Source organism: Artemia franciscana, chromosome 13, assembly GCF_032884065.1.
Source record: "Artemia franciscana chromosome 13, ASM3288406v1, whole genome shotgun sequence".
Classification (NCBI taxonomy): Eukaryota; Metazoa; Arthropoda; class Branchiopoda; order Anostraca; family Artemiidae; genus Artemia; species Artemia franciscana.
The window spans coordinates 23,914,889-23,929,015 of NC_088875.1; the positions used below are offsets into that span (position 1 = coordinate 23,914,889).

General features: G+C 35.3%; 1 protein-coding gene across 1 annotated transcript in view; it reads right to left on the reverse strand.

Annotated features, from left to right (window-relative positions):
- LOC136034690 (neuroglian-like) overlaps positions 1 to 14,127 on the reverse strand; it is a gene marked incomplete in the record, with an annotated part of 146,180 nt that overhangs the window by 90,079 nt on the left and 41,974 nt on the right. The window contains 2 exon segments of the mRNA XM_065716015.1: positions 3,372 to 3,565; positions 8,551 to 8,666. Of these exon segments, the coding sequence (XP_065572087.1) occupies positions 3,372 to 3,565; positions 8,551 to 8,666 (310 nt within the window).

Consider the following 14,127-nt stretch of genomic DNA (forward strand, 5'->3'; position numbering starts at 1 on the left):
CCTTTTTAAGAGTCAAAGGTGAACGGAGGGCAACCAGCTTCCCTCTCAAGCTCATTATAACTACTCTCCTCCAGAGACCTTCCATCAAAATTTTGAGATAACCATTTTGTTCAAAATAGTCTATAGGTCAAATAGCTATGCTTCCAGCGATGACATGATCTCCCACAGCACCTCGGACAGGGATTGAGCTATACAAGTTGCCTAATGACTACATATAGGGTTTGTTATTGGTAAAAGAGAGGCATTCCTTGGGTCCCCAAAAAGGATAAGGGTATTAAGGTAGGGCTTTCAGAAAATGCTAAGGGAGTTGTTGAGCAAAACCAAAATACCATATGTGCATATTTCTATTATATGATGGTACTACTACTGCTACTTCTATTATGACTACTTGCTCCTACGACTACTTACGACTGCGACTGCAAATACTTACAACTGTGACTGCGACTACTTGCAACTGCAACTTAAGCTACTTGTGACTACGACCAAGACTACTTAGGACTACAGTCAACTTTTGATAACTTTTTGAGTTTCTTTATAATTTGAACTTTAATCGCAGCAGTTGTAAAACGCTTGATAAATTGAAAAAAAAACAATGTGTTTTGGCCCCCCAATAATTTGAACTTGAAGCGAGGAATATTGCTTGGTAAAGTTTCTTACTATTTGGATTCTTTGAACACATAAACACATCCGTCCAAAAGTCTATAGTACAACTATTATAAGAATTTGTTGCAAAATTTTAGATAGCAAGGCAAGATACTTATTTTAATTCAAATTATTCCGATTGAATTCAGAACTTCCAATTTTGACTTTTTCTTCATTGCATCTATCATTTAAAGAAATGAAAACCATTGCTGTTAAATCTAGTTGGACTTGATTATTCATGTATGGTAGTATATGTCATTTTTATATTTCATTTGTTTATTCATGTTTTAATTCTATTTGTTCTAAATTTAAATTATTACAGGACTTAATTTTTGTTCGTTTTTAGTTTAACATGGCTCTTTACTTAACTCATAAAAAAATTCTTTAGGATTTTTTTTTCTAATTAATATAAGCAAGTGTTCATATCAAAATTCATATCGATACACTTCATATCGATACAATGCTTATCAACAAAACATAAAATTAGGCTAATGATCTTCAGATCAAATATCCGACCTATACGGAGCCTAAAAAAACAAAAACAAAAAATTGTTTCTTTTTTCAATAGAAAAATTTAATAGAATAGAATGTATGGTTAATAGAATGATAACCATACAAAAAATAATAAACGATATTTTTCCCAGACAATTTTTTTCTTTGAGAGACGGGCTTGAATGTTCAGTCTAAATGGGACGGGACTGTTCAGCGTGGAGGGTCAAGATAGCCTATCGGGAACAAAATACATCCTGTCTACCATCTCCTTGTAAAATTCTAAACCTGATATTTTCAATTTTAACTTATGGTGATTCAGCTAGGATTGTTACAGCCATTCTGATTCTTTTTTCTTTTCAATTCAATTGCAGAACCCTAAAAAGCCTGTTGCTCTAGTATTCCCTTGATTAGAGCACTAAATTACAACCTTGTTAAAGCACGAAATTCAATATACTGCAGTTTTCTATTCTCTTTCTTCTAGTTTTGCACATTTTTATTTATCTAGCAACATAGCTTTATTGTGACAAACTGTTAGCAAACCATTAATCTAAGGCACACATCTTAGGTGCTCAGTATCAAAACAGTATATTTACACGAATAACCAAAAAATAAAGGAATAAAGAAAACACCGAATTACAGACCTTACCCTAGACATTAGATCCTCCTGTACCTCCATAGGCACCCAGGGCATCCAAGAAAAGCCGCGAGTCATCCCTCTTGAGCGCCGCAGCAAGAACATCTTCCCACGCCGGTTGAAGGGAAGCATTTATGATTCGCAGGTCCGTCTGATAAGTGTGCAATGCGCGGTCTGCCTCTTCTTCCTTCTGGTTGCCCCTAGAACGTCACTTTTGGGATCCGGGATTCATTCATACCAAGTAAATCCCCCAATTAATGACATGCCCTAATGGCGTGCCCTAATGACATGTCACTATGGGTTGTCCGGTCATCCGTCTCACCTTCTCACTAGAGATTTTTTGTGACCAATGGATGATTAGTATTCTATGGAGACATGCATTCTCGAAAGCTATATCTTTTGAATATATATCGAATATATCTTTTTCCAGTTGATCCCGTATTTATCACTTTGCTCCCAATGTATTTGAATCCTGAAACCTGCTCAATGCCCTGGTTATCGCAGCTCAGGTGTAAAAGTGAATCCGTTACCGCCATACTTTTTGTTTTATCAGCGTTGATTCTTAGTCCCATAAGTCATCCTCTGTCACGTACAGCTTCTAGTAATTCTTGTAGTCTTTGTTTACAGGACTAAATGAGTGTAGTATCGTCGACAAAGTCTTAATTTGGTGTCCTATGTTTAATTGTATAGTTCTGGTGACAGTGTTACGGAGCATATGATCAGTGGCTAGGGCAAACAGAAAAGAGAACAAGACAATGCTTTTGTTTAACACCGGAAAGGACACGAAAGTATCTTGTCCTTCTGTCGTTTTAACAAAGCATTCAGAGTCTTCGTATAGAGCCATTATGAGGGCTACCAGCTTCTCAGAGATGCCATAAAAGGTTAGTAATTTCTATAGAGTCTTACGATGCAGCAATTCAAAGGCCTTTTCAAAGTCTGTATATGCCATGTACAATTTGTTTTGCCACTCTCGGCTATCATCTATTACCACCCTTAGGGTGAAGATCAAATCGGTACATGAACGTCCTGGTCTAAAGAGATGTTGCTCTTCTCTCAAGTACTTGTCGAGTGGACTCTGTGTTGTGTGGAGGATTATTAGTGCATGGAGTTTACATGGTATGGATGAGACTAATGCCTCTCCAACTCCCAGGTAGCGTCTTACCACCCTTTTTGAAGAGTTTTATGAGTGTGCTGAGCCTCCAATCTGCTGGCACCAAATTACAGAGGAATCAAAAAACAGAAAAGTTTGGGTAACATATTAGATAAGACAGTGTTATGTATTGGAATATCAAACCTGGATTCTATATCGTGCATATTGTATCTGATAGAGTTAGTCACCTTCAAGTGAAAGTTGTTAAGACATTACCAGATACGGGGAACGCACGAATCAGATTCTAGTTATTCATAAACACGATCCCGTCTCTATATTAATTTTTACTTTCCCCAGGTACATGTAAATTCGTTTTCAATGAAAAAACTAAATACTACGTTTTAATTAAGAGCATCAGATATATTGCTTAATATACCACTGATTCCACTCACTCGTATAAAGCATAAATTATAACGTATATAAAACTATAAAAAGAAGAAGAAAAATAAATACCTGTATCATCCAATAGACTGAAGGTTTCGGCCAGCCATCGGGAGGCTGACATCTCAAACTAAATGGTTTCCCCTCTTGTTCTGAAATACTCTTAGGAGGTTCTTCCTTGAAATTACTTAACTCTGATTTGCGAACAAAAACACTGTTAGATGCAGCAGTACCAAACTCATTTGTGGCAAAACATTGATATTGACCTGTAAAAAATAAAAAACTCATTTGTTTTGCAAAGAACGGCCTTATGGAAGATAAAAACACATTAAGGGTTCAGATAATCCTTGGCCAAGTCCACAAACCAAGCAGCGGAGATATTTGTTAGAATGTTTTAGCATTTACTTAGCGGCTAGAACATCGTGGTTTTTCTTGTGGACATTTTAGAATGCACTTTGTCATACTGGCTCCTAAAAGCCAGGATTCGGTGGAAAAAAACTGGCTTCAAAGGACCATTTTTTTTGCATCTTCGAAAAAAAAACTTTTGAGCAATGTCCTAAACATTCTATAGAGACAATTAAATGCCCTGGAGCCAAAGCTAAATAAATAAATACGAAAAGTGTACTTAGTCATATTGGCTTTAGAAGGGCTCATTTGATGTCCAGAGGAAATTTAGAACAGAATGTTTGACTTGGTTCCCGCATTAACTACACAGAAATATCAGTAGCGAAACCTTTGTAACGACTGCAAAGCTTTGTAACTTCACAGAAGTGTCCTTTTTTCTCTTTCTTTCTTATTTTGATTGATTATTTTAATAGTAAGCCCAAACTAATTATCGAATATAATTTACAAAATATCTTTTTGTTGACATTGATGGTTAAACAGTACTGAGGTTCAATTTGGTGATAACTACAACAGTATCAATAAATCTAAAGTAGCAAATGAAAGAAAAATCAGCTAGTGTGCACACTGATTAAGTAACATAATCTATGCAACATCTCACGTTATTCATTTATAAAAAAAAAAAAAACTCGGAACTCTTTTCCTTTTTCTTTGCTTTAGGAAATCTAGCCTAAAAATCATCATAAAAAATGCCAATCTAGATGGGCAGACCCACCCCCAAGGTTTAGTTGTATCCATCGGAATCCATGAATTTTTCTGGTAGTATATTGGAATCTAATCAAGTTAAAGGGTGAAACCAAGCCACTTGTGCAATTTCAAAACTTGACTATCACTTGTACGTCATTCCTAAACATAAACTAATTTTACAGATCAGAACACTGTCTCTTTTTCTTTTATTCCCTAAAAGAAAAACTTCTAGCAAATGACTGGAACTATACTGGTTCAAACAAAAAAAAATAAGTTCTGAATCCTTACCGCTTACAAGAAAAGAAATTTTTCTACTTCAAGAATAGACCAATCGTCAAAGAGGGGGAAAACAAGCCGTAAAACAGAAACCGTCTAATGATTTATGTAATGCAAAGCTTTATCTCCCTCGCCAGCACTTAAAAAGGAAGGAAAAGGATGATTGACAGTAACTATTTTTCATATAATTTCATTCACTCCATAAAAATAAAAAGTTCCTTCATAAAAGGAGGGGTAGTTGTACACCAGGGGATCTGGCGGAAACGGCTAATCTATAATAGCGGCAACTTTGTTAAATTTTGTATTTAATTACACTTTGATATTTATTACTATCCATAACTTTAATATATCAAAACTAAGAACTCACTGACATGACACGCACTTATATTTTATCTATTTATAGTATTTTATCTCTCCGAAATTCTTTTGATAATTTATACCCGATGACCATTTAATACGCAAGTAGCACATTTCTGTTTGGTCTCTTTTTCTGGTGCGCTATTCGTTCTGCCATATAGTACATCATTTCTAAAGGTTTTTTTTTTCAATTTATCTTTTTTCACAAAATCCAAATCTGATCGTAATTCTTGTCTAAAATATTTGCATACCATTTTCTGTTCACTGGCTCCGATTATAATCGTTTTTTTTTTTCTCTGCTACATTTTTTCGTTTCGCAATTGTATTTCTAATAAAATTGAAAATTTTACTCAGAGAACAATCAAGTTTTGACATATAAAAACCACACAAGACTTGTGCCTAATCCAGATTTTAATAGTCTTGGGACCCTTATCTATGTTCCTCATTTGTTGTAAGCTAGATGTTTAGAATCAAATCTGGATAGTAACCATAAAGTGTGGTAGCATAGTATGGTCTAGATGTATGGTCTAGATGTATGGTCATAGTATGGGTAGATGAAGTTGCAATTGAGCTCACTGGTACTCTAGGATTGGCACGTTTCGAAACTTGCACAGACTGCCAACCATGAGTGACAGAAAAATTATGATTGCATTTCACAAGTAATTTCTGAGACTGGAGAAACTTGTATCACCCTTATTCATAATGATCTTATTAATTTCGATCGCTCGTATTTTTCTTTACGAAACCATATTGCATGAACTAATAGAATCTCTTATACTAGCACGTCTGATAAGGGATAAGAATTCAAAAAAGCCTTATACAAAAAAAAATACCGATTGAAGAATTACAACTAAATATCCGATGTTTTGTTACGTTGTGCTTTCATCACTGTTTGGAAAAGAGTTTCTTTTGTTTTAGTGTTTGTTTTTATGGTTGTTATTTTTAAATTGCCATGAAGACTTGTATCTATGTTTTTCGTTTCTATTTTTAAATCTGCACTTAGGACGGGCTGTGCTGAGTTCTCGTCTAAAATATTTGTATACCATTTTCTATTCACTGGCTCCGATTATACTCGTTTTTTTTTCTGTCACATTTTTTCAGTTCGCGATTGTATTTCTGATAAAATTGAAATTTTTACTCAGAGAACAATCAAGTTTTAACATATACAAACCGCGTTAAATAAAAGAATAATGAAGGGAGGACTAAAATATTTCATAAATATTTCAAAACAAAGAACTACAACAAAATTATATATATATATATATATATATATATATATATATATATATATATATATATATATATATATATATATATATATATATATATATATATATATATATATATAGTTCGTGGTAACGAGCGTAAGGAGCGACCTGGCTTAATAGTAACCAAATCTCTAAAAGAACAGAACTTCGAAAGCCATAGATACACCAAAAGAATCGGATTACTATGTTGATTTTAAATATATAAATTTCATTTTACCCATGAAAGGCTAAAGTCTGATAAAATTTGCCTGATTTTACAAAAAAAGGGGGAAATACCCCCTAAAATCCATAGAATCTAAACAAAAATCACACCATCAGATCCATTATATCAGAGAACCCTAGTGTATAGGTTTCAAGCTACTATCTGCAAAAATGCGAAATTTTGTAATTTTTTGGCCACAAAAAAGATAACGGATGAGTGTTAATTTGTTTTTTGATTGACCTTAACTAATCATTTAATTGTCTTTAATCTTACCCGTTGGCTCTACAACATTGTGAGAGGGATCACTTGAACGAAAATTAAAAGTTCTAGTGCCCTTTTTAAGTGACCAAAAAGATTGGAGGGTAACTAGGCCCTTTCCCCCGCCCCTTTTGTCCCAAAATCATCTGATCAAAATTTTGAGATAGCCATTTTGTTCATCATAGTTGAAATGCCAAATAATTATGTCTTTGGATATAAAATGACCCCTCCACCGCCCCAGGGGCAAGGTCTTCAACTTATAAATTTGCCCATTATTTATGCATAGTATTTGTTATTGGGAAGTATGCAGACCTTTTCGGATGGGGTGGGGACGAATTTTCTGCTGGAGGTTTCTCCATGGTGGAATTTTCCATGGGAAGGGAAGTTTCCAGGGGGTAAACTTGTCAGGGGAAACTATACATTGGGGGAATTTGCCGGAATTCCTATGCAAAATTCTTTTTATGTGTCTTGCTTTCTCTTTTCCGTCTCAATTTTACGCATAGAGTTGTTAAGGGTAATTGTCCGGTGTAAATTTTCACAAAGATTGAATTGTCTAGAGGAATTTCCATGGGTAGGGGGATTTCACCGTGGAGGTGGGGCCAGATTTCCTGCCATTATTTAAAAAAGATCAGAAATTAAATAAGAAAAACAAGTTTTTTAAGTGAAACTAAGGAGCAACATTAAAACGAACAGAAATTATTCCGTATATGAAGGGGGCTGTCCCCTCCTCAAGACCTCACTCTTTATACTAAAGTTTGAATTTTGTCCCAATTCTTCAAAGATGACCCCTGAAATACAAAGGTCGTTTAATTAGAACAATAAGTTTTTTTTTAAGTATTAAAAAAATTTAGCGCATAGAGCGAGGTGTTGAGGAGGGGGCAGCCCTCTTCATAGGCGTAATAATTTCTGTTCGTTTTAACCTTTAATGTTGCTCCTTACTTTTAATTCAAAAAACATGTTCTTTTATTTAATTGCTGTGAAAGACCGAATTGGAGAATGTCAACGTTCACCAGTGAATATCCGAAATTACTTTTTTTTTTAACTTGGATTTAGTAGCTTTTTCAGTTTTATGCAAGGTTTGATGGTGACAGGTTAGGTTTTCAGCCCATTTCTGAGATTTAAAACCTAATTTAACCTAACCTAACTTAAACTTTTACTATCATAGATTTCATAAGACTGACAAAGCTGACTGGTGAAGCTGATTGAATCCAAGCAGATAAAAAGGAATTTGGAGATTCACCAGTGAATCTCGACATTAACAAGATTTCGGTCTTTTCACCGTAACATACATAAAATTTTGAAAGAATATATAAAATTAATACGTGAAAATATTCATGGAATAAAAAAAAATGCGATTACTAGTTGTCAACACAATTTGTATATAAATACAAATATAGTGATGAAAATTAAAGGAATAGTATGCATAGAATTTTTTACAAATATCAATGGAGGGAGGGATCTCGAAAATAAAACTTTTTAAATAGGGTTTTAATTAACTGATCAACTTTAATTGTTCAGATGAAAAATTTAACAACTTTATTAATTTAGTAATGCCTAAAGCAACTTCCAAGGCCATCCCAGAAAATATTGTGATTATTTGAATGTGGATAAATTGATGGTAAGATTATTTTGGTCATTTAAACAAAAAATTCTCGTCCAAACTTTTATGCTAAAATCCTACTCCTAGCAAGCAAACACCTCAATTGCAGATGGTAGTTAAAAAAAAAGAATTATCTTTCTCCGCGTCCTTCGCGGGGTCTTTCTTGGTATTCGTTAATTAAAATATGAACAACAAACTTACCAATGTCAACATCTTTAGGTTGTGTAATAACAAGCGTTCCTCTCCCCGGTTGTTGAGATATTCTATAGTCTTCTGTTTGATATAAAAATTCGTGACCATTCTTTTCCCATCGGTATCTAAAGATATTTTTAGTTAGGGAACATTGTTTCTTTTATAACAAAACAAAAACAACCAAGACGAAAAATTGAAATTGCTAGAAAAAAGATACCAACAAAAACAATAGCTTATCTTTGAAAAAAGAAATACTATTTGACACAAGAGAGATCAACCTGTATCCTTGACTTTAGCTATTTGTACTATTTAAATTCGGTATGTTCATAAGGATAAATGCAAATATTGAAGGGATAATACAAATCCGAACAAAAAGATTTGTGGAAAACAATCAAATTAAACGAAAAAAAAATCTAAAGAAATACGTACGAAGTCCATAGAAAAATAAAGGTTTCGAGGGATCCGACCATTCCAATTAGAAAGCTATTTAAAATGTATATTATATTTTCAGTATTCATACAAATTTATATTAACTTTAAAGTTTCACAAGAAAATTAATGAAACGACCACAAAAATGTTTAATTTAAGTCGATCGCAAGATCCTACAACCAGTGTGCTCCTCATACACTATAGAAAAGCACACAGAACTTACACTTCACGGTGTCAAATGACAACGTGAAGCGATGAGTTTTTACACATAACACTTCGAAAATTAAACAGAGGACAGCTAAGAAAACTAAAAAAAAAACAAAAAAACTGGACTACCACCTTCTGCATGTTTTTGTCTCATATTCAGCCCGAACATTTTGCCTTAGCTATTTTTTTTTTTTTTTTTCATTTCCTGATTATACTTACTTTTTGAATCCAATAGAAATCTCAAATCAGCAATTCTACATGCGCCACAAGACACTACATGGCAAATTTTGAGATTTCAATAAATAGATTTTAAATAACTGCAGCTCATACCAAAACTTCTCTTTATTTAGTTTACCCTATATTCCCACAGAGCACGGATTTGTAAAAATCCACTGCAAATTGCGTGTTGCAGAGGAACATATGGGTCTCTTGCCTCTTATCCTTACAATTTTCCGAAAGAAACATGCGTTGGAAAAATCCAGCGCATGTGGTTGAAACATTTGCGGATTGCGGAAGAAAAGAACATGAAGGAACTAAAAGGATGATTTTAGCTGTTAAATTTCATCAGATAATATACGATAAAAGTCATTCTGCGCCTAAAAGATCCAATCTAATTCAGAAGGCTTGGGAGGAGATCTCGAGATAGACGAATTTTTTAGCAAGGATGTGGTGAACCGGACTGTTTCAACAGCAAGCTATCCACCAAAATATGACCAAAGCTGACAATCCACTGAAAGGAATGGGGCAAATATATGTTTTGCCATTCTGTGTTCCCACCCTTTTTTTGACCGATACAACTGTTGATGTGATAGTTTTGCTCTGCTACCCCAGTTTAGACTATGAACTGTAGCTGGGCCACAGTCATGGAGAAGACGCAATCTCCTATGTCAGGGATCATGCAGGGCAAACTTGCGAAGTAAAAAAGTGAATTTAGAGACTCAGATCTCAGATGCAAAAAAAGTGACAACCTGCCAAGATCCTGGTGAATTTGGAATGTAGAACCATAATGAGATGGCTAGGAAACACAACTTTTGATGTGAATAGAGTCTGCGGTTTCACTGCTGCAGCGATGCAGTGCGGAACACGTACCGCATTGTGTTTTCCGCAACACACCAGTCTGTGTGAACATCAGGTAGCTTTTGCAACGGTGCATAATTTACGACAAAATACTGTCCATAACTCGCCATGTATTTAATTTGCAATACTCGAGTGTTTTTCATTTATATTTATCCGAGAGTGCCAGTAGTGTCCAGTTGGTAGAATGAAGAGAAAAGAGTACACAAGAGAAACCGTAGAACAAAGAAAAACTACGAAAATCTTCTAGCCATTGAAAAAAAGAAAATAACGAAAATTTCTGCCAAGACCTTAACTCAGCCCTGCTCAGTGGAAAACAATAAGAATTGAATTAGGTCCACGAAACCAACTAAAATAACAAACCGTGAAAATAAAATAAAGAGAAATTGCACACACGAATTGTATAAAGGAAAATCTAGCCCAAGGTTTTCTCTTTTTGTTATATTAGGATGTTAGGACATTGTAAACTCAGAACTTACTTACGAAAAAAAACAAGATTTTTAAACCCCAAAAGCGGGATAAGGCTTACAATTTCAAAACAAATGGCAGATATTTCCCTCTGATGTTCTTTTTGTCCTCGCCAAAGAAAAAAAAACGACAAAATATTCCTAATATCAATGTGAAACCACAAGGTAAAAAAAAAATGAAAAGGAAAACTGAAAACCAGGAAACAATTCTAGGTTTTTTATACTGAAAGAATTCTTTGATCTATCGATTTTTCTTTCTCTCTCATGCATGTCCAAACTAACACAAAGAAAGTCTCTTTTCAGTCTATAATATATATTTATCTTATTTTTAGTTTTTAATAAGAAAAGATTACGTACTAGAATAGAATAATTTGCCAAGTATAAAAAAATTCTCCAATGATAAAATCTTCAAAGAATAAACCTTCAAAGAAAACAAGTTCTTGTTTACAGAGTCTAATTTTCAGGCCACCCACATCCAACATGGGTTGTGCAGATTATCGTTTTGGTGCCGTATTCAACACTGGCGAATGTCTTCTCAGAGCTCGTGACATTCGCGTGACATTCAGAGCATATATTGCGTAGAAGGCACAATGGAAATTTGTTTTGATTCACAGGACTTTTCATTCAACATTTCGTGTGTTAGTTTTCTTAGTAATTTATTTTAGTGCTTCTAGTTGATCAACAATACGATATTATTCATCCAGGTCGAAAGGATGAAATAGCATACCATATTTTACTATCCATTTCTGATGGAGCATCATTGACTTGAACTATCGAAGCGATCTTGGTCTAGAGTCTAGACCATAGTTATAGCATTTCAGCAACATGAGCCTACTGCACGTAATGAGATCTAACCTTTGTTTAGTCCTCAATTTTCAATGCTATTTACCCATAAGAGCATCACCGACACCAGCCAGCAAGTATTCTTCTTTTCTCTACTCAAAATCCCTCTAACCTCCTTAGTAAGAATGCCTCGGGTTTGTTCTAAAAGCCAAGATATATGAAAACTATACTTTTTCTTACGTTTTCAAGAAGGAAACAGGTAAATTACAACTTAAGTGATTTTTGAACTCATCTAGTGATATTTTTTTTTAAGGTGAATGTGGCTCTATTTTTGACCTTGTGCAGACCGTGGTTTGAATTGCTAGTATAAGACATGAAGAAAAACAGTTGATGACAAATTTGAAAAAAAATTGAATTATTAAAATTTTATGACGATGTTTGGATAATTTATACAAGCATTTTGCATTTAGTGAGTGCTATTTTTAGAATGAAGTAAAGTTTAGATTACTGCCCAAAAAGATTTATTAAAGAGTTAAGAAAGTTTCGTATTCTATCTGCGGATCGTAGCACGTTCGATGATGATGCAGGTCAACTTTCTGCCTGGAGCAGCTACTTTTCAAAGCTTCTGAACGCAGAGGCAGTCACATACCCTGCCCCAAACTTGGTTCAAGCAGTCATGGCCACAAACGATGAGCCTTCCGACCTCTTATCGCAGCCATTTACAGACTCTGAGATCCGAAATTTATAACATGTCTAAAAGATAATCGAACCCATGGCGTCTGTGGTATTTCTGCAGAGCTTTAGATTCTGTAGATCGACGTTCACTCTGGCTCATACTGAGAACCACAGGCCTACCCCACGAATATTGCTCACTATTCAAAAATATAAATGATGGTATGGAATGCTGCGTGCAAGTCAATGGAAGACGCAGCCCAGATTATCAGTTAAAACAGGTGTCCGGCAAGGCTGCACCGCCGCTCCTGAGCTCTTCAACTGCGTCATAGATTGTATCATGACTTGCACGACAAATCACCTTCGATTCGGTCTTCATTTTGGAGACAGGATACTTACTGATGGTGGCTGTGCTGATGATATAGTCATGCCCATCAAGCCCCCACGCCACTTTCTTCTGTAAAGAAGTCAATATAGGGAGCAATTCAACAGATGTGGTTGAAGACTTCACCTATCTGGGATCCATACCTTCGACGGATGGTTTGATCACAAAAGAGCTTATGTCTAAAAGAGCCAAAGTGTGAGCCGCTGTTGGGAGGCTGAATAGCCTTTGGAGAAAACCACTTATAAGCCGCCAAACTAAAATGCTTATTTACAACGCTTCAGTCAGCACTGTCCTACTATATAGAGCAGAAACGTGGTCAGGCGCAAAATCTGTCCTCTACACCTTCGGTTTTGCTCAGGCCAAAAACCTACGAAGAATCGAGCGTCTTCACTGGACTGAATTGGTTACCAGCCACATCCCTTTTTCACATACTTCACAAACTCCTTTCTCGACACAGCTTGCCCAGTGCGCTGTTCGCTGGTACGGCCACCTCCTTCGTCTAACACAGGACGCCTCAGTACAGGTTTCGTTTGACTTCGACCCCGTCCTGCAAGGATGGAAACGTCCCAGAGGACACCTCCCCACTAGATGAAAAGAAACTGTCAACGAATTCCTTCCCAAAGCTCATATCCCAGTGGAAGATGCAGCGAGCCAGGTAAGCAATAGGTCAAACTGGAGGCGCCTGGTTTCACCGTTCTCTACGTCGTCCTGGCAAGAGCCATTGGTCAAGCAAGAAAGTTAAATAAAACGTTATAAAGAAGCTCTTTCATCTCTTTTAAAAGAAAGCTCTTTTCTTACAAGCAATAAGAAACGAAAGCTCTTTTTTAGAAGCTCTTTCTAGAGCAAAAGGATTTTTTTCCTTCTTCCCAGAATTATTTAATTTTTTAAGACTGAAAATGAAAGCATGCTATCATGACGTAACAAGCCTTGTCGAATAATTATAAAAATTCAAGTTTGTTTGGTAGAAGCAATTTTTTTGCGCATTCAGAGATGCATTTTTTTTTGTGCATCCGGAGACAAAAGTGTTAAAAATTGTTTAAACTTTAATACAGTAATCTGCTTCTTTTTTTTTGCAGACTACGCCCAATTGGCTTTTAGAATGTTCAACTATAGGATCCACTATTAAAAAATTTATAAGCCCTTTTTTCTTTTCTCAGTAATTTTCCAGCTCCATTTCGGGAAAAATATTCTGATTATTATTAACAGGATTAACGTCGATAGTACATAGGAACTCTAGTTACTTTCCTATTCTTTTTCATTTCCATGAGGATAATTCCGGCTCTTTTTCTCCTTTGCTTAGTTCAATCTAAAACTATATTCGGGTTTCTTTTCGTACAACTCCTGCAGACACAAACATGATGGATGACTTAAAAATAGCAATGAGGATGTACCTTACTGGCCCACGCCCTTTTAAAATGATAAGCATGAAAATCAGAATCGATTTCTCTTTTAGTTTCCAATGAAAGCCATGGCTAAGATTGAAAGTAAAGCCCAAGTTTTTCTTTTCTTTTCCAAAACGGCCGGGGAAATTGGTCTGCTGAAAAAGAATGATGACCAAATCGATTTATA